Genomic DNA, 20,999 nt, shown 5'->3' with positions numbered 1-20,999 from the left:
CTGGGGCCAGCTCATGCCCTCTTCTCCTCTTCAAGGGAGCCCTGCAGCCAGTGGGATGGGGGTGGTTGTGGGGAGTTCACAGGGGGTAGGGGTACCACAGTGTCCAGGAGGGGCTGGGTGCTGCTGCAGGGCTCCGATGTGGCTCCCCTACCAGCCACCACTTCCTCATCCCAGCCCAAGGGCGCTTTGGAAGCCTGGCAGCCGCAGGATGCTCCTGGACACAGGCAGCCATAGGCACCTGAGGCCTCGGAGGCACTGCTGTTCTTCCGGGGCAGCAGGGGGAGGCGACGGGCAAAGCTGCCAGGACCCAGAAGCCAGGGTGGGGGGGACGGGGACCCCCGGGTACTTGGCTCTAGCCCCTCCTCGATCTCCTCCAAAGGCTGGAACTGCATCTCCTCCTTGGCCAGTCTGCAGGAGGTGGAGGGAAAGGGAGCATTAGGCAGCTGCTTCTGGGATGGGGTGGGTTGGTGGCTGAGTGTACAGGGAGCAAGAGATGTGGTCACCTCTGGGCTAGAGCCTCAGGGTCTAGGTAGAATAGGGCCCCTTTCCCCAACACTGGGCTGTGACTGGCTCTGGGGTGGGGCATTGGATGCTGGGTATAACAGGAACCTATTGCCTGTAGGTGGCTCTGGGGTGATAATACATAGGCTTCCCCCCAACTAAGCACTGTGCTGTGGCTACCTCTAGGGTGGGCTAGGTCAGGACTGAGTAGAAGTGATTCCTCATCTAGTCCTGAAATACGGCTGGGTCTGGAGTGGGTAACTGGGGCCTGGGTATGACAGAGGTTCGTTATCTGGTGCCAGGATGGGGCTAGCTCTGGGGTGGGGTAGAACAGGGACCCTTTACCCAAGCTGGGATACAGCTGGCTCTGTGGTAGGGCATGTCAGGGCTGGGTACGATAGACCCCTTGCCAGGGTGGAGATGCAGCTAGCTCTAGTGTGGGACACTGGCTGCGTATAACCTCTTCTTCCCCTACTCACGTGATATCAAAGGTAGAGCCCTGGAAGCGTGGCTGCTGCAGCAGGAAGGCAGTGGCAGCCGTGTATGGTGCTCGTGGATTAGCTGCATCCCAGTACTGGTCCCGTTCCAGCAGTGGCAGGTCCTCATACATCTCATCTACTGCTAACATGGACACCTGGGGGGGGGCAAGGTGAACAACTGCATCTCTAAGTTCCCAGGCAGAGCAGGAGAATTGGAGCTTGTGGGACTGGATGCCTGGGTTCTTTCCCAACTTGGGGAGGAGAGTTAGACCTAACTGTGATAGCATAGGGGAGCAGGATGCCTCAGTTCCCAGGTCCACCTGAGAGTCTGAACACCTGGGTTCTATCCCTGTGCAGTGATAGAAGGGGGACCAAGTGGGTTGGAGCGGGGGGTACTAGGAGCCCAGGTACCTGGGTTCTCTCCAGTTCTAGATGGGGAGTTGGGTCTAACAAGGACAGAGTGAGGGCAGGATGCCTAGCTTCCCTCTCCTTTGTCCACTCCTGCTTAGGGGCTGTATTTCATGCTCCTCTAATGCTGGGGGTGGGGTGGGGAATTTGGTCTGTGCTCCCCTGATGCCCTGGGGCAGGCACTAGGGGGTACCTGGAAGTTGCGGTCAATGAGCAGGTTGGTCTCAAAGTCGTCATCATCCTCCCCAAAGGGGTTAATCAGCTGTTCAGCCACCTGTGGGGCAAGGGGAGAGCTCAGTTTGGGGGGGGCATTGGCCCTAGCCCATGCCCCCCAGCCCTGGTCCCCCTAGACCTTGAGCCAGCCGACGTAGAAGAAGAACTGCAGCAGGGTGAAAACGGGGAGCCCCAGGTCCAATTCGTGCCCTGTGTAGCCCTGAGCTGGGTCCAGGAACTGGCGCCCAATCAGACAGGCCACAAAGAAGCTGTACACAGCAATGGTCACTACCTGGCAGGTGGGAGCAAGGGTCAAAAGGCAGAGTGTGGGGTCCTCTCCCCAAGTCTGACCCCAGGGGCTTTCCCGTGTTTCTCAGACAAGGGCCACCCGTGAGTAGCATCTGCCCTGGGGAGGGGGGCAGCTCCAGAGGAAGACCGGGCTGGTAGGGGGCTGACCTGAGTGTAGACAAGGGGCACGCTGATCCAGTCGTAGTGAAAGAGCATGCTACAGTTGCCCCGGAAGGTGTTCAGCTCCTGGGAAACACAGTGGGGGTATTAACCCTCTGGAGGCATTAGCTATCCTTCAACCCTGCCCCCCAACAGCTGGGGCAGCCCCCTGGAGGGGTGAGGGGGATGAGAGGCTGGTAGAAGCAGAGCCGAGACCTGGCAAATTCAGGTCCAGTCCACCCAACTGCTGAGTACAAGTTCCCCCACCAAAGTTCCTCCCAACCCACCTCCTCTGTCCCCCATGCCCTACCCACCATGCAGCTGGCTCTGAGATGGAACATGTCCGTGGCCAGGCTGCAGGGAGTGCAAGATGCCTCCAGCCCCTGGGTGGGGTGTGTGAGGGGGCGTGTTAGGGGCTGGGACATGCACCCCCCCCCCCACCAGGTGGTCTTCTAGTCCCCCTACCGCACCTCCATGAGCAGCTTGAGGGCACAGTCATCATGCACACGACCCTCACGCCGGGCCTGGGCCACCAGGCTGGTGAACCACAGACAAGGCACCCAGTACTTGTTGTAGGGTGAGTGTAGCCCCTCAAACTTCTTCCGCTCCTCCCGCGTCATGAAGCCTGTGGGAGAGCAGTGAGCTGATGTGGCTGGCTCTGGGGAAGGGGGCAAATGGGGCTGGGGGTAATGGGTCAGGTTACAGTGGTAGGCAGATGACAATAAGATGGGATTCAATAGTGACAAGTGCAGAGTACTGAACCTACGGAGAAAGAACAAGCAGCATACCTACAGGCTGGGGACCTCCCCTCTCATCGGCACAGAGGCAGAAAAGGATCTTGGAGTCATTTATAGACTCGAAGATGAACGTGGGCCACCAATGTGGGGACACAGTCAGGAAGGCCAACTGCACCTTGTCATGCATCCACAGATGCATCATGAGCAGGTCCGAGGAGGTGATCCTCCCCCTCTAGATGACACTGGTCAGGCTGCATTTGGAGTATTGTGTCCAGTTCTGGGCACTGCACTTCAAGGGGGATGTGGACAGCATGGAGAGGGTCCAGAGGAGGGCCACTCGCGTGATCAGGGGCAGCACGGCAGGTCCCACGAGGGGAGGCTACGAGACCTGAACCTGTTCAGCCTCCACAAGAGAAAGCTGATAGGGGATCTGGTGGCCATCTATAAAATGCCCAAGGGAGACCAGCAGGCAATGGGAGAGTCCCTGTTCCCCCAAGCACTACTGGGAGTAACAAGAAATAACGGCCATAGGTTGATAGAGAGTAGATTCAGGCTAGACATCAGGAGGCGCTACTTCACTTTCAGGGCGACTAGGATCTGGAACCAACTTCCAAGGGAAGTGGTGCTGGCTCCTACCCTGATGGTCTTCAAAAGGAGGCTAGACAGACATCTTGTTGGGGACATTTGACCCCAGCATCCTTTCCTGTTCATGGCAGGGTCTTAGATCAGGTCCCTTCTGACCCTCCCAACTATCAAACTGGACCCCCTAATGTGGCTGGTCCTGGGTGGACAAGGGGGGCAGGCCAGGGGTAGAAATAACAGGGAGCCCTAATGCAGCTGGCTATGGGGTGAGGCACTGGGGGCTGGGTGTACCAAGGATTCTGTAATACAGCTGGCTCTAGGAGGAAGCACCAGGAGCTGGGTATACAAAGGACTCCGTAATGCAGTTAGCTTTGTGGGGGTGCTAGTGGCTGGGTGTAACAGGCTCCCTGATATGGCTGGCTTGGAGGCAGTGGGGGGCATGCCAGGAGCCAGGTACAATAGGGATCCTTGCTGCAGCTCACTGGAGGGGGTGGTGCCAGGAGCTGGATATAACATGAGCTCCTTGATGCAGCTAGCTCTGGGGGAAGCGCACCAGGGGCTGAGTACAACAGAGGCATATGATGTGACTGGCTCTGGGGCAGCAGGACCTGAGTATATCAGGACTCTCTAGTATAGCTGGCTCTGGGGAGTGGGGCAGGATCATACCGGCCTCAACAACGTGGTCCATGGTGGGGAAGCGCTTGAAGACAGCGGTGCTGACGGAGCGCAGGATGAGCACGCCAGCCAGACTGCCATAGCGCATAAGTGTGCGGCGTAGCAGTCGGCCCCGTTCATCACGCCCATGCACACTGCCCGCAATGACACACATCAGCCGGTCGGGCATTGGCAGGCTTGTGTACTGACTCCACCACCTCGTCACGACCAGCGTCACGTAGAACCCTGGGGAGCAGGGGAGAAGCAGTTGGCTCTGGGGTGGGTCATCAGGGGCTGGGTATAACAAATGCAGCCACCTGTGGGGTGGGGCATTGGGGCTGGTTATATAGGGGCCTTTCACTTGGCACTGAGATGCAGCTGGCTCTGAGCTGGGGCATCAGGGGCTGGATATAACAAGGACCTGTCACCCAGTGTGGAGATGCAGCTGGCTCTGGGGTGGGGCACGCTGGGAGTTGCACATACAAGGTCCTTTCACCTGGTAGCAATGCGGCCACCTCTGGGGTGTGGCACTGGAATGGACAGAACTGTCACCCTGGCTGGAGATGCAGCTAGTTCTGGGGTTGGGCATGTTGGCAGCTGGTTATAACAGGGACCTCTCACCCAGCACCAGGCTGCCTCTGAAGTAGGGTACCAGGGCTATGTCTAATAGGGACCTGGGATTGAGGGGGTGGGAGTCTCACCCAGCACGAAGGAGACAGGAATGAGGTTGGCGTACTGGTCACAGTAAATCACCAGCTTTTCAAAGGAGCGTTTCTGATCCTCGGCCAAGACGAAGCTGGGAGCAGACATGCAAAGCAAGAAGCACTTGTGCAAGGCTGTTCAAAGAGCTGGGGCTGATGCCCTTGCACGGGCCTGGAGCCTGCTCCTAGTGGGGGTCATGCAGAGCTCATGCATCCTTGCATGACAGTCAGGACACTCGCGTGTGTACAAGTGCTTGCTTGGAGTCACACGAGCACAGGCATTCATGCATGGGGATGCAAAGAGTCTGCATACCTTCATGCATGGGGTTGGGGCTTGTGCGCGAAGAGCCATGTGTACTTGTGCAACAGGCCAACCATCTGCACATACATGCAAAGAGTATATGTGCAGGGGTCTTCACACCTCTACTTGTGCTCGGGCCTACCATGTGCACACATGTGCAAAAGGGGCCACAGGTATCCATGTGAGGGGTTACATGCTCCTACTCAAAAATAGGCCTGGTGTACACACATGTGTGCAAAGGGACATAGTTTTCCATGCAAGGGGAAGACACACAACCCTCCTTCTGCATGGTCCTGGTGTCTGCACACGTATGCAGAAGGCCACCAATCTCTGTGCAAGGAATTTCACGCCCCTACTCACAAATAGGCCTGGCATGCACATGCGCACACATGTGCAAAGGGGCCCAGATCCCTGTGTGAAGAGAGATGCCCACCCTTCCTCACATGTAAGCTTCATGTGTGCGCAAAAGCCACATATCCCTGGTACAAGGTGGGTTTTTCACCCTTCCTCATGCTGGGGCCTAGTGTGTGCTCACCTGCACATGCGGGGTGGGGTGGGGAGGGGACTCACCGGTACGTAAGGCTGAGGCCCAGGTAGGTGACGAGGAAGACGAGGAACTCACGGTAAAGCAGCTTGTAGATGCTGCCGCGCCACAGCCCCAGCAGCTGGTAGAAGCCGCCGAAGCGGGCATTGGCCACGCGGGCTGTGTAGGTCACTGTCATGGCTGGGGGTGGGGCCTGGAGGCAAAGGGGGTGGGGCTGTGATGGGGACCCAGTAGGTGCACTGTTGGATAGGGGCAGGTGTAAGGGTGGGACCTAACTCCCTACCTGGCCATTGGACCTACTGGATGTGGGGGACGGGTCTGGGAACAAGGGGGCGGAGCTGTGGGAGTCAGCATCCTTATACCTGTCCCCCCACCCCATTATTCCCTGGGACTGGTCCCCCTCCCCTGCGTGGGCAAGGTCACTGTCATGGTCAGGGGGGACCCTAGGGGCACATAGGGATGCGCTCTGCCCTGGCACCTACACCTCTGGCCCTGCTCCCTCCAACAACGCCCCCTGCTGGGTTGCGTCCCTGCCCCATAACATTCTTTGTATGATGGGGCAGGGTTTGGGGGCAAGGGGGTAGAATTATGTTAGGTCTGGCCCACCCCCAACAACACCCCCTGCTGGGATATGCCTCCCATAGGACCCCTATGTACTTGGAGGTGGGGAGGCAACAACCACTTCCCATGAGATAGTTTTGCAGGAGGGGCCTCACTCCCCCGCTCCACTCAATGTCCAGCTTGCCCCCCCCCACAGTAATTACCCCTCAAGTCAGGCCTGACCCAGGCCCCAGACAGTGTGCGTGTGTGTGTGGGGGGGTAGTAGGGTATCGGGGGGGGCAGTGGTAGATCTAGGGGGGCAGTAGGAAAAGGACATTGGTGCTGGGGCACCTAGAGGGCAGTAGGGGACCAGAGAGGTAGTAAGGGATGAGGGGGTCCAGGGGGGGATGGCAGGGGGTTGGGGGGGTGCAGTACTTCCAGAGGAATGTGGATAACCTTGAGAAGGTCCAGAGGAAGGCCACTCGTATGGTTAAAAACCTGCAGGTAAGGTCCTATGAGGAGAGACTGAGGAACCTGGATCTCTTCAGCCTCTGGAAGGGAAGTCTGAGAGGGGATCTGGTGGCCATCTACCAATTAATTTGTGGGGGTAGGGTGCAACAAGTGATACTCTGTTTACCAGTGCACCCCTTTCAGTAACTAGAAACAATGGCCGCAAAGAAAGAGCAGATTTAGATTAGACATCAGGAAGAACTTCTTCATGGTAAGGGTTACCAGGATCTGGAATGGGCTTCCAAGGGAGGTGGTGCTCTCCCCTACCATAGGGGTCTTTAAGAGAAGACTGGACAAACACCTGGCTAGGGTCATCTGACCCCAGCACTCTCTCCTGCCCAGCGCAGGGGTCAGACTCAATGATCTACTAAGGTCCCTTCTGACCCATATAATCTATCAAATATATGAAGTAGAGTATCTAGGGCTACCCTTAGGGGCAGTAGGGAATCTAGTTGTGGGGGTAGAGGCAGTACAGGGGATCTGGCAGAGGTGGGGGGAAGCAGGGGATCTGGGGGACCGTGGAAGGGCTCAGGGACCCTGTCTGGGGGCTGTGTCAAGCTTTTGCCCCAGTGCCTGGGAGCTGAAGGGAGTGGGATAAAATTGGGGAGCTTCAGCTCTACTCACCTTGCCCCAGGCCAGGTGCAAAAGGTGCCCCCACCCCCAAGCCTGGAAAGATCCACCACTCACCTGACAGGTCTGGGATGGCTGTGGAGAGGCTGAAGGTGGAAGGAGCCTGGTGGCTGCTTAAATAACCCTGGGCAGGGCTTGGGCTGTGTGGCAGGGAGGGGCGGCAGCCTGGGTTTTCTCGCAGTCCCCAGTCCCTCTCTCACGTGGGCTCTAGTGGGGAGGGGGAAGAGCGGGATGTCCCAAACACATACCAGGCAAAGGTTCCAGCCCAGGGCAGTGCCGGCACCTTTATGATGCTAAAGACCCACCAAGACTGAGATAGCAGTGGGGTGGGGCCCGGCAGCTAGCTTCTCTGGCTGACCTGGGAGCCCAGGGTCTCCAGCCATGAAGGGAACACATAAGGGTTAGAGAAGGGAAGCTGGACACCTGGGTTTTCTCCAGCTCTGGAAGAGAAGTTGGGTCTGGTGGGTTGGAGTGGAGGGGGCTGGGTGCCGAGATTCCTGGATTCTCTAGGAAGAAAAAGGGGGCTGTAAAGTGAATGCACGGGGCCTGGGAGTATGGATGCCTGGCTCCCCTCACAGTGCCAAGGGGAGAGGAGACAGCGAGTGGGATCCAGGGTGGCCAGGTGCCAGCACACCTGGGTCCTGTCCTTGGTGCAGGGCAGTGAGATGAGGTTACTGTGGGAACAGCAGTCCCTGGCATCTATGTTCTGGCAGCTGGGGCTGTGGGAACACCCCCCACTGGGGGTCCTCTCCAGCCCAGCCAGTAGCTCTGTAGGTCCTGGGTTCACAGTTGTGTGGGAGGAGTTGGGGGGCCTGCAGCTGTTTGCAGAGAGGACCCAGCATGCTAATTCCAAACCAGAAAGGAACCCAGGCATCCTGGCCCACAACCTCCCCTTCCAGCCCACCTAACCTCAGCACCTTCCCCCGGCTGGGGTAGAAAGCAGGTATCCAGGCTCCTACCTCTGTTTAATGGTCCCACCTAACCAGCCCCCACTCCCCTCCCAGAGCAGGGATAAGCCAGGCTTGGGGGCTTCTAGGCCTCATCTAACCTCCCAGCCCCAACTCCCCTCCCAGAGCTGGAGAGAACTCAGGCACCCCCTCCCCTGCTTCCATTAGATCCCCAAGCCTCTCCTGAGCTAGGCCAGTAGATGTATGCGTGGACACTGGCTCTTTAAGTTTGGCAGGTGCCCACAGGCCACCTGGCATCAAGCCCACTTGGCTGTGCTGGCCCCACACTAATGAGCTGCTCCTAGACGGTCCCCCTGCGGGCTAAGCCCAAAGGCAAACACAGCCTCCCCCACCCCAACCATGCCATTACTGTCTGTGGCAAGGCAGGAACTGGGACCCCAGGTGCCCAAACTCTTACAGCAGAGAGAATCCAGGCATTCCACACCCAGCTCTAACCCCCACCCCCGATCCTTTCCTAGAGCTGGAAAGAACCCAGGCATCCAGGCTCCCAACCTCCTCTGCTCTAAAACACCAGCCCCCACTCCCAGAGCTGTGGATAGAACTGAGGCATCTGGGCTCCCAACACCCCACTTCTCATCCCCCAGCCCCCACTCCCCTCCCAGAGCTGGGGACAAACCAGGCATCCCGGCCCCACCCCTCCCCGCCAGTGCTGAGGCCCAGTTCTACGCAGCACAGGATGCTCTGTGGTAGAAAGGGGGCAGGGGGAGATGGTGCCAGCTGGCACTGCTAGAGCTGGTCTCCCTGGTGCCTGGGCCTTGATCCTGCTTGGCTTTAATCCTTGGACTGGACCCCAGCCATGCTGCCTCCTCCCCACCCCCGAAGCAATCCCACACACACCAGTAGCTTTCTCTTCCTTGTCAGCTTTATTATTATGTACAGTTTTCTCCTGCTGTGGCCCCAGGGGTAGGAGGTGCCTGAGGGGGCCCTGGCCCCCCCACATATGGGGGTGGGGCCACAGCTAGGTTCCCCCCCTGTGCTGGGGCGGGGGTGGGGGGACCTGCCCCCAGGGCCTGTGGGGGTGGAGTCCAGGCTCACTTGGTGCTGGGGGGCTTATAGGGCTCAAGCAGCAGAGTGGAGAAGGTGTTGACCTTGTCAGCCCCTCGCACCTCATGTGGCAGCAGCGGCAGCTTCACAATGTGGAAATCCTCATACAAGTCCTCCATCTGCAAGAGATTGGGGGGGTGCATAGGGGAGCTGAAAGAGGACCCAGGCATCCAAGAATCCCAGACTATAAGCCTTCTTCCTGAGCCAGGTGCAGAACCTAGGGGTCCTAACTGCCAGCCCCCAACTCCCTAGCTGTACTGGTCCCCTCCTCTCCTGGGATGGCGATGGGGTCAGGTGTCTAGGCTCCCCACCCCCATTAGATTTTGTTCCACCAACCTTTAAGCCAGGTGTAGAACCCAGATGTCCGGGCACCCAGCTCCCCCTGCTTTTATCTATTTGACACAAGCCAGGTGTGGAACCCAGATGTCCCAAAAGTGTGTCTTCCCCTCCTCCCCCCCCAGAGGCTGAGAATGGAACCCAGATATGTCTCCCCCCCACCCCCCCCCATCCAGCCACCTTAATTGGAGCACCTTGAAGTTGGGCCTGGATAAAGCTGGGAAGCAGGGTCCAACCCCCTGCAAATGATGGGGGCAGGGCTTGGAATGCACCATTGCTTAAGGCAGGGGGTCAACCCAAGGGCTTGGGTGGGGGCAGAGCCTCATGCAGGAGCAGGGCCCCTGGGGGCAGAGCCCACCTGGTCAAGGTACTTGGACTGGATCTTGTGGCGCGCTTCACACATCTTGCAAGGCTTGTCAGGTGCAGGGAAGACGAGCTGGTTGACAACTATGTTGTGGGTGTCGATGCGGCACTTGGCCAGCTCCTGGATGAGCCGCTCTGTCTCATAGAGTGAGAGGAACTCCGCGATGCACACGCAGATGAAAGTTGTCTGCTCCTGTGGGTTGGTGGTGGTGGGTGGGGGGGTAGGGAAGTGTGGAGTCGCCCCCTGCCACCCCCCACCTGGCACAGTCCTACTCCTGCCTTCACCAGCACTGAGCTCCTCATCACTCACTTGGCCCCCACAAAAGCACCAGGCCTGTCATCACTCCCCTACCTCCTGCCAGCACATGCTGCCCCTCCCAGCACTGGGCCTACCCCCACACTGCCCCCTCAGCACTTGAAAAGTCTGGATCCCTGGTTAGGACATACCCATTTCCCATGGAAAAGCAGGAGGGGAAAAAAAATAATGTGGATTTCCCCTTTTGACCAAGAAAAATGTTGATTTTTAATTTTAATAGAGAAACACAGATTTTCCACTTTGGCAAAGAGCTCTGTAGGCAGACAGAGTTCCAGCCTGCAAGGGCCTGAGGGGAGCAGGGGGAGGGCGTTCAGGCAGGGGGACCATGCGCACATGTGTATACACACGCACATGGCTGTCAGGAGCTCCTACAAGCATGAACACCTTGTGCCTCCAGTGGCTGGGGGGGGATGGTGACTGCTCCCAGGAGGCGGTGGCAAATGGAGGACCACCTGCAGGTGGCCGCAGCTGTGTCAGTGGCGAGCGGGGAGAGGTAGCAAGCGCTGAGTGGCAACAGGTAACTGCCTGCAGATCCCAGCAGCAGCCAGTCTCTCAATTGCAGGTACCCTCTATGCATCGCTAGATAACTCTGGTGTTGGGGTGGGGGAAATTGAGGCCCCCATAGTAAGGGAGGGAGATGGGCAGGGCAGAGGCTGCTGCCCAGCCTGGGCGGTGCATGGCGCTTGAGGTCCAGGGTTAGAATGTGCAACCACAGGGCTGACACAGGGAGCAGGGTGAGGCCATGGGGAGCTCATCCGGGGGGCAGGCAGGTGCCCCCCAGATTTGTGCATAGGATGGGTGCAGGCTGCCTGCTGAAAATTTGGACCTTCCTGTTCTGCTGCCCTCCACCCAGGCCTCTGCAGCCCGGCAGGTGGGACTGGCACGGTAGGGCAAAAGCAGGGCCAGGCAGGGAAGGTCCTTATTACCGTGAGCCCCACACTACCCTGGTGAAGCATCCCCTGCCCACCGGCAGCAGTAGGAGTACTGGCATGGAGTTATGCCCCTTGCTGTTGCTGGGATAGTGGCCTTTCATTTTAAATCACAGATTTGGGGTTGTTTATGTTTGTTTGTTTTTTTAAAAAAAAAAATCGAGAGTATTTGCAATTTTTAAACAGAAACCGCCCCCCCAGGATCCCATGTACTCACACTCCTATCCCCAGCAACCCCGGAGCACCAGGCTTGCCATTGCCTCCCTGCTCTCCTCCAGCACTAAGCCACTATCACTCTGTGCTCCATACTCCCAGCCCTGGGGCATGTCATTACTCCCCAACCCACTTCAACACCAGGCTGACCCGTACCCCTTGCTCCCCTGCATTGCAAAAACGGGGCAATTTGGCTTCTCCCTCACAGCTATGGAGGCGGGGGGGAATGAAATTCTGCCCCATACCACAGATGCTGGATCAGGAACCACAAAAGGCCCTCCCCCCAGGCTGTTCCATGTAGATCCAAGCAGTGGCCAGCTCTGTTTGCTGCCTCCCAAGAACAGGAATGTGGCTGGACTGGCAGGGCAGGGGGAGAGGCCCATTCCCCACGGCCACCATGGACTGTTAAGGGTAAGAACAGCCTCTGCCTGCCAGGAGGAACCAGAGCCCTGTGGGCCTCAGGTGGATGTGCTCAATCCAGGAGCCACTTACTGGGTCCTTGAACTGCTCACTCACAGACCGGATGACGGGCAGCGTCTCCTCCAGCTTAGACGCCAGCTGGTCCGCATTCATGTCGCCCAGGCCCAGCATGTTACACATCTATTGGAAGGACAAAGAAAGAGGGGGTGTGGTGTAAAATGGGGGCACCTATGGCCCAGCCCAGCCCCAGAGGCCCAAGCTCCTTAGGATGGCTGAGGAGGGTTCAATCACTAATTGCTGCATGCATGGGGACAGGCAAGGGGCACATCTCAAATCTGAGAGCAGAGCACAGGTGCTGTGGGAGGCAGGGTATGAGGTGACCCCAACCTTGGTCCTCCTGACCTGGGAGATGAAAGGACTAATCTGGTTCTTGATCTGCATGAGGCGGCCCAGTCCCCGCTCCACAATGGTGGGGAAGTTGAGGAGCCGCAGCGTATGCCCCGTGGGCGCCGTGTCGAACACCACTACGGAGAAATTCATCCCCTTCACCAGCCTGCGCCAGGGCAGACAAGGGGTTAGAGGGGTGGGGGGACCCCACCCAGGAATTCCACCCCCCCCCAGGGCAGACATGGTACATCCCAGAACAGCCCCTTACTGTTGTAATAGTATAACCCAACCCCCACCCCGGTGTTTTCCTAATGGTCCAAACTGGTGTCCCACCAACAAGTGGCAACAGTGGTACAACCCAGAGACCCTCTTTGCTACAGCCTTTAATACCACTCCCCCTCATAATGGTACCTCCATACTACCCCCTCTCTACCCCAGTTTCCCTCCCTCACCCAAGTGGTACAACCCCATCCTACATCTCCAATCAGGAGCCTACCTTGCCCACCCCCACTACAGTCATGAGACCTCCCCTATAAAAGGGACTTCCATGAGCCCCTTAGGCTGATGACCCTGGCTCACCTCATCACCTCTGCATAGCTCATGGCCTCATCGATACCCGGGAAGGCGCTCATGGCCTCCTGCATCATTTTCTTGCCCATGCTCAGCATGTTGTCCTCCTCAAAGAACTCGTCTGGGAGTTCTGCCACCCCCAGGCTGGGGTCAATCTCCTGCAAGGAGGGGACAGATAAGAGGAGGGGACTCAGAGGCTGACCCATGGGTCAGAGCGGGGCCAGCATGGCCCCGGTCCAAGATGGGAAAGGGGGACAATAGTCAGAGTAGCATTTGGGTGCGGAAGGGAGCGAGCTGAGGCAGATGTGGCCAGTCCTACGCATGACACAGAAATAGTAGTTGAAGCGGGGCACCTGGGTCCCTTGCTGCAGATTTGTGGAGTGCCAAATGGAGCCCAACCCTGCACTCACCATGGCAAAGAGGTTATCATAGCCCTTGACCTTGGTGGGCACCTTGGAGAACTTCTGGTCAAAGGCATCGGAGATGTTGTGGGCTGGGTCGGTGGAGATGATGAGGACGCTCTCCCGCACTTTGGACAGCTGCACAGCCAGACTGCAACTGGTGGGGGAAGGGAGGGGACCCGGGGGTCAGCAGAGCAAGCAGCAGCTACAGGAACCCATGGGGAGGAGCTTTCTTGGAGGGCCCCTAGGGACTCTATTGCTCTCAGCATAGGGCTCATACCCCTCCACACAGAGATGCAATGGTAGATCCCAGCTCCCCTGCAAGGGGTCTGTTCTTCTAGTTAACCACTGTGGTGCAATGGTACAACCCAAGTAGACCCCTACCTGGCACAATGATACACCCCATGCCCTCATGGAGACCACTTCCCCTTCCTGGCACAATGGTACACCCCATGCAATCAAACCCCACCATTCCTGGCACAATAGTATATACCCCATTGCCTCAGGTAAACTGCCTTCCTGACATAGTGGTACACCCCATGCCCTCAGGTAGAGAAACTACCTGGTGCAGTGGTACATCCCAACCCCCCTTACCTACAACCTACCTCTCCCCCACGACACTCCCTATGGGCTCTCATGGTATATCCCAGTTAGGCCACCCCCTCCATAACGATGGTACCTACCCCCTCGTCCCATTGTAATGGTTCCTCCCAACCCCTCTCTGCACACCAGATAGACTCAGCCACCCCACGCAGCAATAGTAGAGATCCACCTCCCCCCTTCCCCCCAGAGTGGTACATCCCACATTGAAAACCACCCCGCCTCACCTGCAGGTGGTCTTGCCCACGCCCCCCTTCCCCCCCACGAAGATCCACTTAAGGCTCCGCTGCTCGATGATGTTGCTCAACGTCGGCTCTAGCGGCTCCACATCGGGAGCATCCTCGAACTCGTCCGCCTCCGGCCCCCAGCCGGACCCGGACCCCGCCGCCGCCATCTTGGAACGGCTCCACGTGACCCGCGCTGGGACCATTCGACAAGGAGGGAGGGGGGAATACGAGACAAAAAAACAAACTACATGGTTCCTTATAGTCGACGGAGCGCCGCCATTTTACCTCCGCGACAGCCCGGCATTGAATTTCCCGCTGTTATAACACCGCGGCAACAGCTCGATGCCGCCCCCGCAGCCTGGAGAGGGGTGGTACACTCCGTCCCGCCCCGCTCTTCACCAGATTAGCTCCCTCACAAACCCGCCTACGCAAATTGGCCCCGTCAAACCCCGCCCCGTCGGCCCCGTCTTATTCTGTTGGAGCGTGGAGGCGGGCGAGGTGAGTTGGCTGGGAGCGGATTGGCCGGCACGCTGACAGCCGCGTTCCAATTGGTGCCGGTGCCTACCCATTTCCTTGTTATCTCCCTCCCGGCGCCCTTTGCGGCGCCTGGTGCTTAGCAACAAGAAGCGCCGGCGGCTTTCCCAGTGTGCCCTGCGCGCCTGCGGCTTGGCCTGCTTTCCCGGCGTGCCTCGCGACCGGCACTGGTTTTTCCCGTCACTCCCCGCGGCGCGGGGCGCTCCGGTGACAAAATGGCCGCCCGAGGGGAGCGGGGCGAGGTGGCGCCGCGGGGCCCCGGCGGGGAGGGCGGTGGCGGTGGCGTTAACGTTTTCGCAAACGATGGCAGCTTCCTCGAGCTCTTCAAGCGCCGCATGGAGGCTGAGCAGCGCGGCCGGGGCGCGCCCGACACCGCAGGGCCCGGGGCTGAGGCCGGGGCCGGAGCCGGGGGTGGCGCTGAGCAGCCGCCGCAACAGCAACAACAACAGTACCAGCAGCAACAGCCCCCGGTGGCGGACGGGAGGAAAAAGAGCGGCGGCGCGCTCGGCTTCGTAAGACCCCTCCCCGGCCCCTCCCCCACCTGCCCCCGACACTGCGGCGGCCCTGCCCTTCCCCCCACTGCCTCGGCCTCCCCGCCCCAGAACTCCTGGCCCACCCCTACCTGCCTCTGACCTCCCCCTTCTCTTGCTGCCTCCCAGCCTCTGCTACATCCCTCACATCTTTGACCCCCTCCTTGCCGATCTTTCTTTTGCTTATCTGCCCCCACCTCTTTCTTATCTGTCTCTTCTCAGCATCTATTCCTGCCTCTCCTCCTACCTGCCTCGCCTTGTTTGCAGTGTCTCTGCCTGCCACTGTTCTGCTCTGCTCTTCTGTTCCTCCTCCCTGCTCATGCTGACAAGCCTCTTTGACCAGCCCTGCCTGCCTTCACCTCGTGTCCCTGGGTTTGGAGGGGGCAAGCCAAGGGTAGCAGTGGTGGGCTGTGCTCTAGGTCCCATAGCTCTCTGTCTGGCAGCTCCCCACAGAGCAAGTGCCCAGCTCCTGCCACCACTTTATGGTTGTAAAGCCCAGCAGCTGCCTCACCCTGGGCACTTCCAGGGGAGAGGGGTAATGGCTGAGGGGGTCTGCTTGAGCTGGGAAGCCAGAGATCTCTCTAGGGACAGCACTGGTTCAGGCCTGGGCTGACATTCCACCCCCACCCTCCTAGCCTTCCCTGTACCATGGCACGGGGAGTGCCAGCAGCAGGGGCACTTGTAACAGTGGCTGCTTTCTGTCCCTTCCCAGGTTGGCCGGCGGCGAGGGGGCAACAAGCTGGCCCTGAAAACAGGAGTGGTAGCAAAGAAACAAAAGATGGAGGAGGAGGTAAAAGGGGGTTGGAGGGGATGGCTGGGATGGCAGGGGCAGTGTTTGTGTGGCTACTTTGGAAAGTCTTCCCCCTGTTTCTGGTGCCTTGATATGCCCATGTAAGGGTGACCCTGTCCTCCTGTGTGATTGTCTGGGAAGGGCCTAAGATGGGGGTGAGGTAGGTAAGCTTGAGCAGAGACCCTGGCTCATTACACTGAGGCTGAACTGGGGTCCCCCAGCCCCTGCTTTGCCCATGCTTGCTCCACAGCAGTGGGGGACACCTGGAGCAGCCCCAAGGTTGCTAAAAGCTGGGTTCTCAGTTGGGTACAGTTGGGGGGGGGAGAGGGGCACTGGAGTGCAATGGGTTTCCTGGTGTATAGTAAATCCAGGAGATAGATGGACTGGGTGCCAGGGCTCCTGGCTTCCATCCCCAACTTGGGGTCCTTGCTGCTGCATCCTATCTCTGGCTAGGGAGCAGGTTGATGGTGGGGTGTCTTGGGGAGGGGTGGTCTTCCTGCTGCTGCCAGGGTCCAGTCCCTCTTTCCCCCTATCCCCCCCCCCCTTTTCCATGGTGAAATGTGACTCTGGGCTTGGCATCTGAGCTGCCCTTCTGCCTCTGCAGGTCCTGACGAGTAAAGGGGATGCCTGGGCAAAGTACATGGCTGAAGTGAAGAAGTACAAGGCCCATCAGTGTAGTGATGATGACAAAACCCGCCCCCTGGTGAAGTAGCTGCTTGCTGCGGGGCCTGGCTTGGTCTAGGTCTAGCCCCAGCCCTGGTCGCCAGGACTCTTGTGTGTTGTACATACTTATTTAAGGCTGGAAGGCGTGTGCTGCCCCTCGCCGGTGCCTCCCTGCCCGGCTGCAGCTGCCTGGTGATGGGGATCCCTGTTTTCTACGACTCTCCCAGGAGCCAGGACTCCGGCGCTCCTCCCCTCCCCCCTGCCAGTGCGCCTCCCCGGACAATCGCATCAGTGGCCCACGGCATAGCCTGCCCATCCTGCTGGGACCCAGCTTCCCTCTGCCCTCTTGTTCCCCCCATGCTGGAGCAGGGGCAGGTGCTGCATTCATTCCCAGTCATTAAAGACCTTGGATCTTCCTAAGCTGCTGACTTCTTTGTGGGGGTGCCTGGTGCTGTACATTCCCTGCCTGTGCCCAGGAGTCAAGGGGCAGATGCTTCTAGGTTCCTGCAACTGCCTCGTCTGTCTACTCTTCATCTGGAGGCATCGGTCTCCATCCCTTGGAATTGCCCAGCACCTGCCCTGCTTGGGGGGAGCCCAGTCCTGCTAGCCTGATGGACCCTGGCAGTGACAACTTCAGCCACAGAAAGCCTCAGTGGCACGGATGGGACCTATTACATGCGAACTGCTTCTGCTGTCATCTCACAGCCCTCTGGAGGAAGACGATGGCCAGCCCCCAGAAACTCAGGCAGGCCTGACTCCTTGGCTGTTCCAAGCCCTCACCCTGGATGCTTGTGGGGGAGCCTCACCTACACTGCACCAGTGATGTTGGTCTCCAATGAAGACCCCCTCATAGTGGGGGAGGGGAAAGAAGGGGGATGGGGATCCCAGCCTATTTAGTCAAAGCAGGGGGTGCAGCTGGGAGCTGCTGCTTGGTGCTCAGGCCTTGGAACAGGTTCCCCCCCTACACACACACACCCACGCACACACACCCTGCAGCTCCCCTTCTTTCCCCCAAATTTTCCTGGCCCCTTGCTCCTGAGGGAGCCGCAGCCCCCACATCCTTGTACTCTCCCCTGCTCCAACCCACCCATCTGCTCTTACTGCACTGGCTTTTTAAAATAAACCCCATTGTACAGACCCTGGCTTGCTGCCTCCTTCCCTGGCATGTGGTGGGAGCAGCTCCAAGTCTGAGCTCTGCTGTACATGAGGTGAGTGGCTTTCCACAGAGGAACTGACTCCCCTGGCACTGTTTATGGTAGAGCCTAGCTCTGAACTAGGACCAAGTGGCTGCAGATCCCTCCCTGCTGAGATGAGGATGGGGCTGGGACTGTTGGGGACAGGCTGCAGCAGCAAGGAGACCATCTACCTGGATGCAGAGGGAGTGGGGGCCTGGCCATGGGGTCTGCCTAGGGAAGAGAGGGTGACAGCCAGGGATGTGGCCCCATAGCCAGGAGAGTGTCTTAGGGAGCCCCATGGGTTGGAAGCATCTACGCTTGAGATGCCAGGACCCCCTAAACCTCTTTTCCCCACTCTGCCCAGAGTCACTGCCCTGCTTTGGTCCTGGATTTCCCTGTTCCAAGAGATTGCTCCCTGGCTGCAAGATGCTGGCTATAGTCTCAGGCTGCCAGCTTGTGTTCTTGCAGGGGAGACCTGCCCCACGGATGCTGTGGGGAGGGTTAGAGGCCGTAAGCCCCCCAACCTTGTTTCCCATTTGGTATCTTCTATTGGAACATGGGAGATACCAGCTGTATGGTGGGGGTCCATGTTGTGTAAGGGAGGCTGCTAGGGGAGCATGGAGCTGCTGCTGTTTCCAGCTGTGGTTCTGAAGGCAGCCTGAAGTCAGAGCTGAGCCCAGCAGTCCCAGCCACTGACAAAAGGAAGCAGGTGGGTATTTGGGGGGGGGAATATGCAGAGAGGGCTTGGTCCTGTCCCACAAAGGTACATGCTCTGGGGTAGAAAAGCCAGGTTAGTACCTGACCTGACTGCTGCCCCCACAACCCATCAGGCGGCTCTAGACAATAATTTCCTTTATTGTGCAGCTCAAATACAACACGTCCATCTCCATCTGAACTCCTGGGCAAGGACCAGCTGGGGTGGGGGCAGGTGGCCCCACGGTGAGACCCAGGCCAGCTGCCGTCCCCACCCTCCCAAGCATCCCAGTCTGGGTAAGACCAATTACTTGACAACTCATGGGGCAACTGTGGGGGTAGGAGGAGAAGACAGGACTCCATATCCAAGGCAAAGATGCCCCTGGAACAGTGTGGAATAGTAGCGCTATGGGGAAGGGACAGCTAATGCTCGTGGCCTCTGGGAGACCCCACTGCTGGGGAGAAGGGGCTGCTTGGCAGGAGAGAGGAGAGGGGCTGGAGCCAGGACCCTCAGCCCTGAAGGCTGAGGCACTACAAGCCTGTGGGGATGATGTTCAGGGTTGACTTCCCAGGTGTACCAGGGCCTGCTCAGAGAACTAGGTAGGGCAGGAACCAGCCCCAGGGAGGAGAACAGTGTCCACCACAGGCCGCAAGCCCCATCCTCCACCCCAGCTCCTGGAGCTCGGCCCCCCTCCACCCAATTAGGGGCAGGAATATGTTCCTCTCCCATCCCTGCACCCCCAGGTTTGGCTTGGGGCTGCTCCTCCCAGAAGCACTTGGGAAGAGAACTGCCTCTAGCTTTTCGAAGCATCTGGAGGCTAGACAAACACTTTGCTGGCGTTGTGTGACCCCAGTACTTTTTCCTGCCATGGCAGGGGGTCGGACTTAATGGTCTGCTCAGGTCCCTTCCGACCCTACTAACTATGAAAGGCAGGGGCTGAACCAAGACAATTGCAGGCATCTTTGGTGTCTTCTAGGTGCAAAATCACCCCACACATGTGCCAGCAATGGCCTGTTTCCCTCCTTCCCTCCTCCAGTTAAGTCTCATAGGCAGAGAGCAGTGCGGCATCCACGGGCTCCATGCAGGATGGGCAGGTGAGCGAACGCATAAGCCAGTCATCAATGCAGCCCATGTGATAGGTGTGTAGACAAGGCAGGAACCGCACTGGGTCCCCATAGGCGAAGTCCAACATGCAGATCACACACCTGTGGGGGGGGGAGGCAAAGTGTGACCCACAGGCTAGGAACAAAACCCAGGCATCCTGAGACTTTCCAGCTTCACCCTAGCAAATAAAAGCGGACACCCCCCCCCCCAGTTCTATCCCCAGGTCTGCCTCCCTGCATGGCACCTGGGTTGTATCCCCAGCTTAGCCTCTACTCTGCTACAGGACTTAGCAAGGCCCAAAGGAAGAGAACAAGGGCAGGGATTGGGGCTCCTCTCCCCACCCCCAGATGAGGCCTGGGCTGGTGGGGAGAAGGGGCAGAGCTGGAGGACACCTACTCATTGGTCTTTCTGTCAGTGGGCTCAGTGCCTAGGTCAAAGACACCTGTGGGTAGGTGCTGGATGAGGTCGATGCGCTGGGCAATGCGGACCTGCTCCTCCTCCGTCAGCTGTAAGGCCAGGCATGACTGCCTGGGCACAGAGTGGTACACGGGCACTGGTGCCTGCTCCTGGATGGGGAGGGACCAAGATGCAGATTATGGATGAAGTCATATCCCCAGTTACTGCCCTGCAACTTACGTAAGAGGGAGCCTAGGGGATGCCCCCCCCTTCTCACAGGTGCCCCCACCTGATAGGGATGCCCTCTACCCCATACAGGCTAGCACCATTCTACCCTTATAGGCTATACCCCTATTCCTACAGGCCACGTCTCCATGACCCTGCCTATGTCCCACACCCCATGACTGTCCGTAGGCCACGCCCCCTCCCTCATGAACCTTGCCCCTGCCACGCCCATGACTCAACCTACAGTACACACCCTGTGCCCCATCCACCTAGGCCAGCTCCTCAGACCCCAGCCACTCAAGTCAAACCTTTATGCCCCGCCCCACCCTTTAGGCCATACCCCCTATTCCCTAATGGCCCCTCCCGGCTGTTCCCTTACGCCTAGCCCTACCCCCACCTTACCCCTTCCAGGCTCAGCCATGCCTACAGCCACGCCCTTATAAGACACGCCCATAACCCATAGGCCACGCCTACTTCATCGGGCACGCCCCCTCACTAATGAGCCCCTGAGGCTGCTCCTCCCGCCCTGCCTCCTCCCCCTGGGCTGTTCCGCCCCGGGCGCCCCCTCCCCACGCCGCACCTGGTAGGGAGGCGGCGGCGCGTCCCCAGGCCCTAGGCTGGCGCCGTCAGCCGAGTCGTTGAGTACCGAGAGGTCGTCGGCCGTCTGCGACGAGAGGCAGTTCCCCATGCCCGGGGCCGGGCCGGATGCTGCCACCCCCAGCCCTCCGCGGGGGGGAGGGGAATGTAGTGGAGGCGCCGTTTCCCCCCTCCCCCCGCGCCTGTCGAGAAATGGTAACGCCCACGCGCCGCGGAGCATCCTGGGAAATGCAGTCCCGGCGCACCGGAAGGCGTGGACTCCGCGCATGC

General features: G+C 58.9%; 4 protein-coding genes across 6 annotated transcripts; 1 reads left to right on the top strand and 3 right to left on the bottom strand.

Annotated features, from left to right (window-relative positions):
* Nucleotides 1-11: 11 nt before the first annotated feature.
* On the bottom strand, nucleotides 12-5,745 carry BEST2 (bestrophin 2). Its single transcript, XM_090061579.1, has 9 exons — nucleotides 5,594-5,745; nucleotides 4,723-4,817; nucleotides 4,034-4,267; nucleotides 2,519-2,673; nucleotides 2,058-2,135; nucleotides 1,741-1,893; nucleotides 1,582-1,662; nucleotides 981-1,135; nucleotides 12-408 (listed from the first exon to the last, which is right to left on the bottom strand). Exons 1-9 carry the CDS (start codon nucleotides 5,743-5,745, stop codon nucleotides 12-14), a joined length of 1,500 nt encoding a protein of 499 aa, XP_089917705.1.
* A 3,314-nt stretch (nucleotides 5,746-9,059) lies between these two features.
* Nucleotides 9,060-14,370, bottom strand: GET3 (guided entry of tail-anchored proteins factor 3, ATPase). 2 transcript variants are annotated; one of them, XM_090059803.1, is made up of 7 exons: nucleotides 14,022-14,370; nucleotides 13,204-13,351; nucleotides 12,803-12,951; nucleotides 12,224-12,389; nucleotides 11,909-12,016; nucleotides 9,954-10,151; nucleotides 9,060-9,378 (listed from the first exon to the last, which is right to left on the bottom strand). In XM_090059803.1, the coding sequence occupies exons 1-7, from the start codon at nucleotides 14,222-14,224 to the stop codon at nucleotides 9,247-9,249; spliced, it is 1,104 nt and encodes a 367-aa protein (XP_089915929.1). In that variant the 5' UTR covers nucleotides 14,225-14,370; the 3' UTR covers nucleotides 9,060-9,246. The 2 variants fall into 2 exon arrangements, with proteins under 2 accessions (XP_089915929.1, XP_089915930.1); XM_090059804.1 differs by having other exon boundaries at nucleotides 12,239-12,389.
* A 219-nt stretch (nucleotides 14,371-14,589) lies between these two features.
* On the top strand, nucleotides 14,590-17,676 carry TRIR (telomerase RNA component interacting RNase). Of its 2 annotated transcripts, XM_090059813.1 has the most exons (4): nucleotides 14,590-15,067; nucleotides 15,529-15,602; nucleotides 15,797-15,875; nucleotides 16,480-17,676. In XM_090059813.1, exons 1-4 carry the CDS (start codon nucleotides 14,771-14,773, stop codon nucleotides 16,585-16,587), a joined length of 558 nt encoding a protein of 185 aa, XP_089915939.1. In that variant the 5' UTR covers nucleotides 14,590-14,770; the 3' UTR covers nucleotides 16,588-17,676. The 2 variants fall into 2 exon arrangements, with proteins under 2 accessions (XP_089915939.1, XP_089915938.1); XM_090059812.1 differs by lacking the exon at nucleotides 15,529-15,602 and having other exon boundaries at nucleotides 14,623-15,067; nucleotides 15,798-15,875.
* Nucleotides 17,677-18,550: 874 nt separating this feature from the next.
* On the bottom strand, nucleotides 18,551-20,983 carry LOC149858731 (RING finger protein 11-like). The gene is made up of 3 exons (XM_090059809.1): nucleotides 20,713-20,983; nucleotides 19,908-20,077; nucleotides 18,551-19,612 (listed from the first exon to the last, which is right to left on the bottom strand). The coding sequence occupies exons 1-3, from the start codon at nucleotides 20,947-20,949 to the stop codon at nucleotides 19,444-19,446; spliced, it is 576 nt and encodes a 191-aa protein (XP_089915935.1). The 5' UTR covers nucleotides 20,950-20,983; the 3' UTR covers nucleotides 18,551-19,443.
* Nucleotides 20,984-20,999: the final 16 nt, after the last annotated feature.

Source organism: Crocodylus siamensis, chromosome 8, assembly GCF_052110815.1.
Source record: "Crocodylus siamensis isolate JL-2025a chromosome 8, ASM5211081v1, whole genome shotgun sequence".
Classification (NCBI taxonomy): domain Eukaryota; kingdom Metazoa; phylum Chordata; order Crocodylia; family Crocodylidae; genus Crocodylus; species Crocodylus siamensis.
Note: the sequence above shows the minus strand (reverse complement) of the source record. Positions and strands in the feature narration are given on the sequence as shown.

Excerpts from the sequence above, each read along its gene's own strand:
- BEST2 (XM_090061579.1), bottom strand. The coding sequence starts at position 5,745 with ATGACAGTGACCTACACAGCCCGCGTGGCCAATGCCCGCTTCGGCGGC. Across the intron at positions 4,818-5,593 it reads GGCCTCAGCCTTACGTACCG|CTTCGTCTTGGCCGAGGATC; the intron begins GTGAGTCCCCTC and ends GTCTGCTCCCAG. Across the intron at positions 2,674-4,033 it reads GGACCACGTTGTTGAGGCCG|GCTTCATGACGCGGGAGGAG; the intron begins GTATGATCCTGC and ends GCTCTCCCACAG.
- GET3 (XM_090059803.1), bottom strand. The coding sequence starts at position 14,224 with ATGGTCCCAGCGCGGGTCACGTGGAGCCGTTCCAAGATGGCGGCGGCG. Across the intron at positions 12,390-12,802 it reads AGCTATGCAGAGGTGATGAG|GCTGGTGAAGGGGATGAATT; the intron begins GTGAGCCAGGGT and ends GCCCTGGCGCAG. Across the intron at positions 9,379-9,953 it reads AGTCCAAGTACCTTGACCAG|ATGGAGGACTTGTATGAGGA; the intron begins GTGGGCTCTGCC and ends AATCTCTTGCAG.
- TRIR (XM_090059813.1), top strand. The coding sequence starts at position 14,771 with ATGGCCGCCCGAGGGGAGCGGGGCGAGGTGGCGCCGCGGGGCCCCGGC. Across the intron at positions 15,603-15,796 it reads AGCAGCTGCCTCACCCTGGG|GGTTGGCCGGCGGCGAGGGG; the intron begins CACTTCCAGGGG and ends TGTCCCTTCCCA. Across the intron at positions 15,876-16,479 it reads AACAAAAGATGGAGGAGGAG|GTCCTGACGAGTAAAGGGGA; the intron begins GTAAAAGGGGGT and ends CTGCCTCTGCAG.
- LOC149858731 (XM_090059809.1), bottom strand. The coding sequence starts at position 20,949 with ATGCTCCGCGGCGCGTGGGCGTTACCATTTCTCGACAGGCGCGGGGGG. Across the intron at positions 20,078-20,712 it reads CGCCGCCGCCTCCCTACCAG|GAGCAGGCACCAGTGCCCGT; the intron begins GTGCGGCGTGGG and ends CTCCCCATCCAG. Across the intron at positions 19,613-19,907 it reads ACTGACAGAAAGACCAATGA|GTGTGTGATCTGCATGTTGG; the intron begins GTAGGTGTCCTC and ends CCCCCCCCACAG.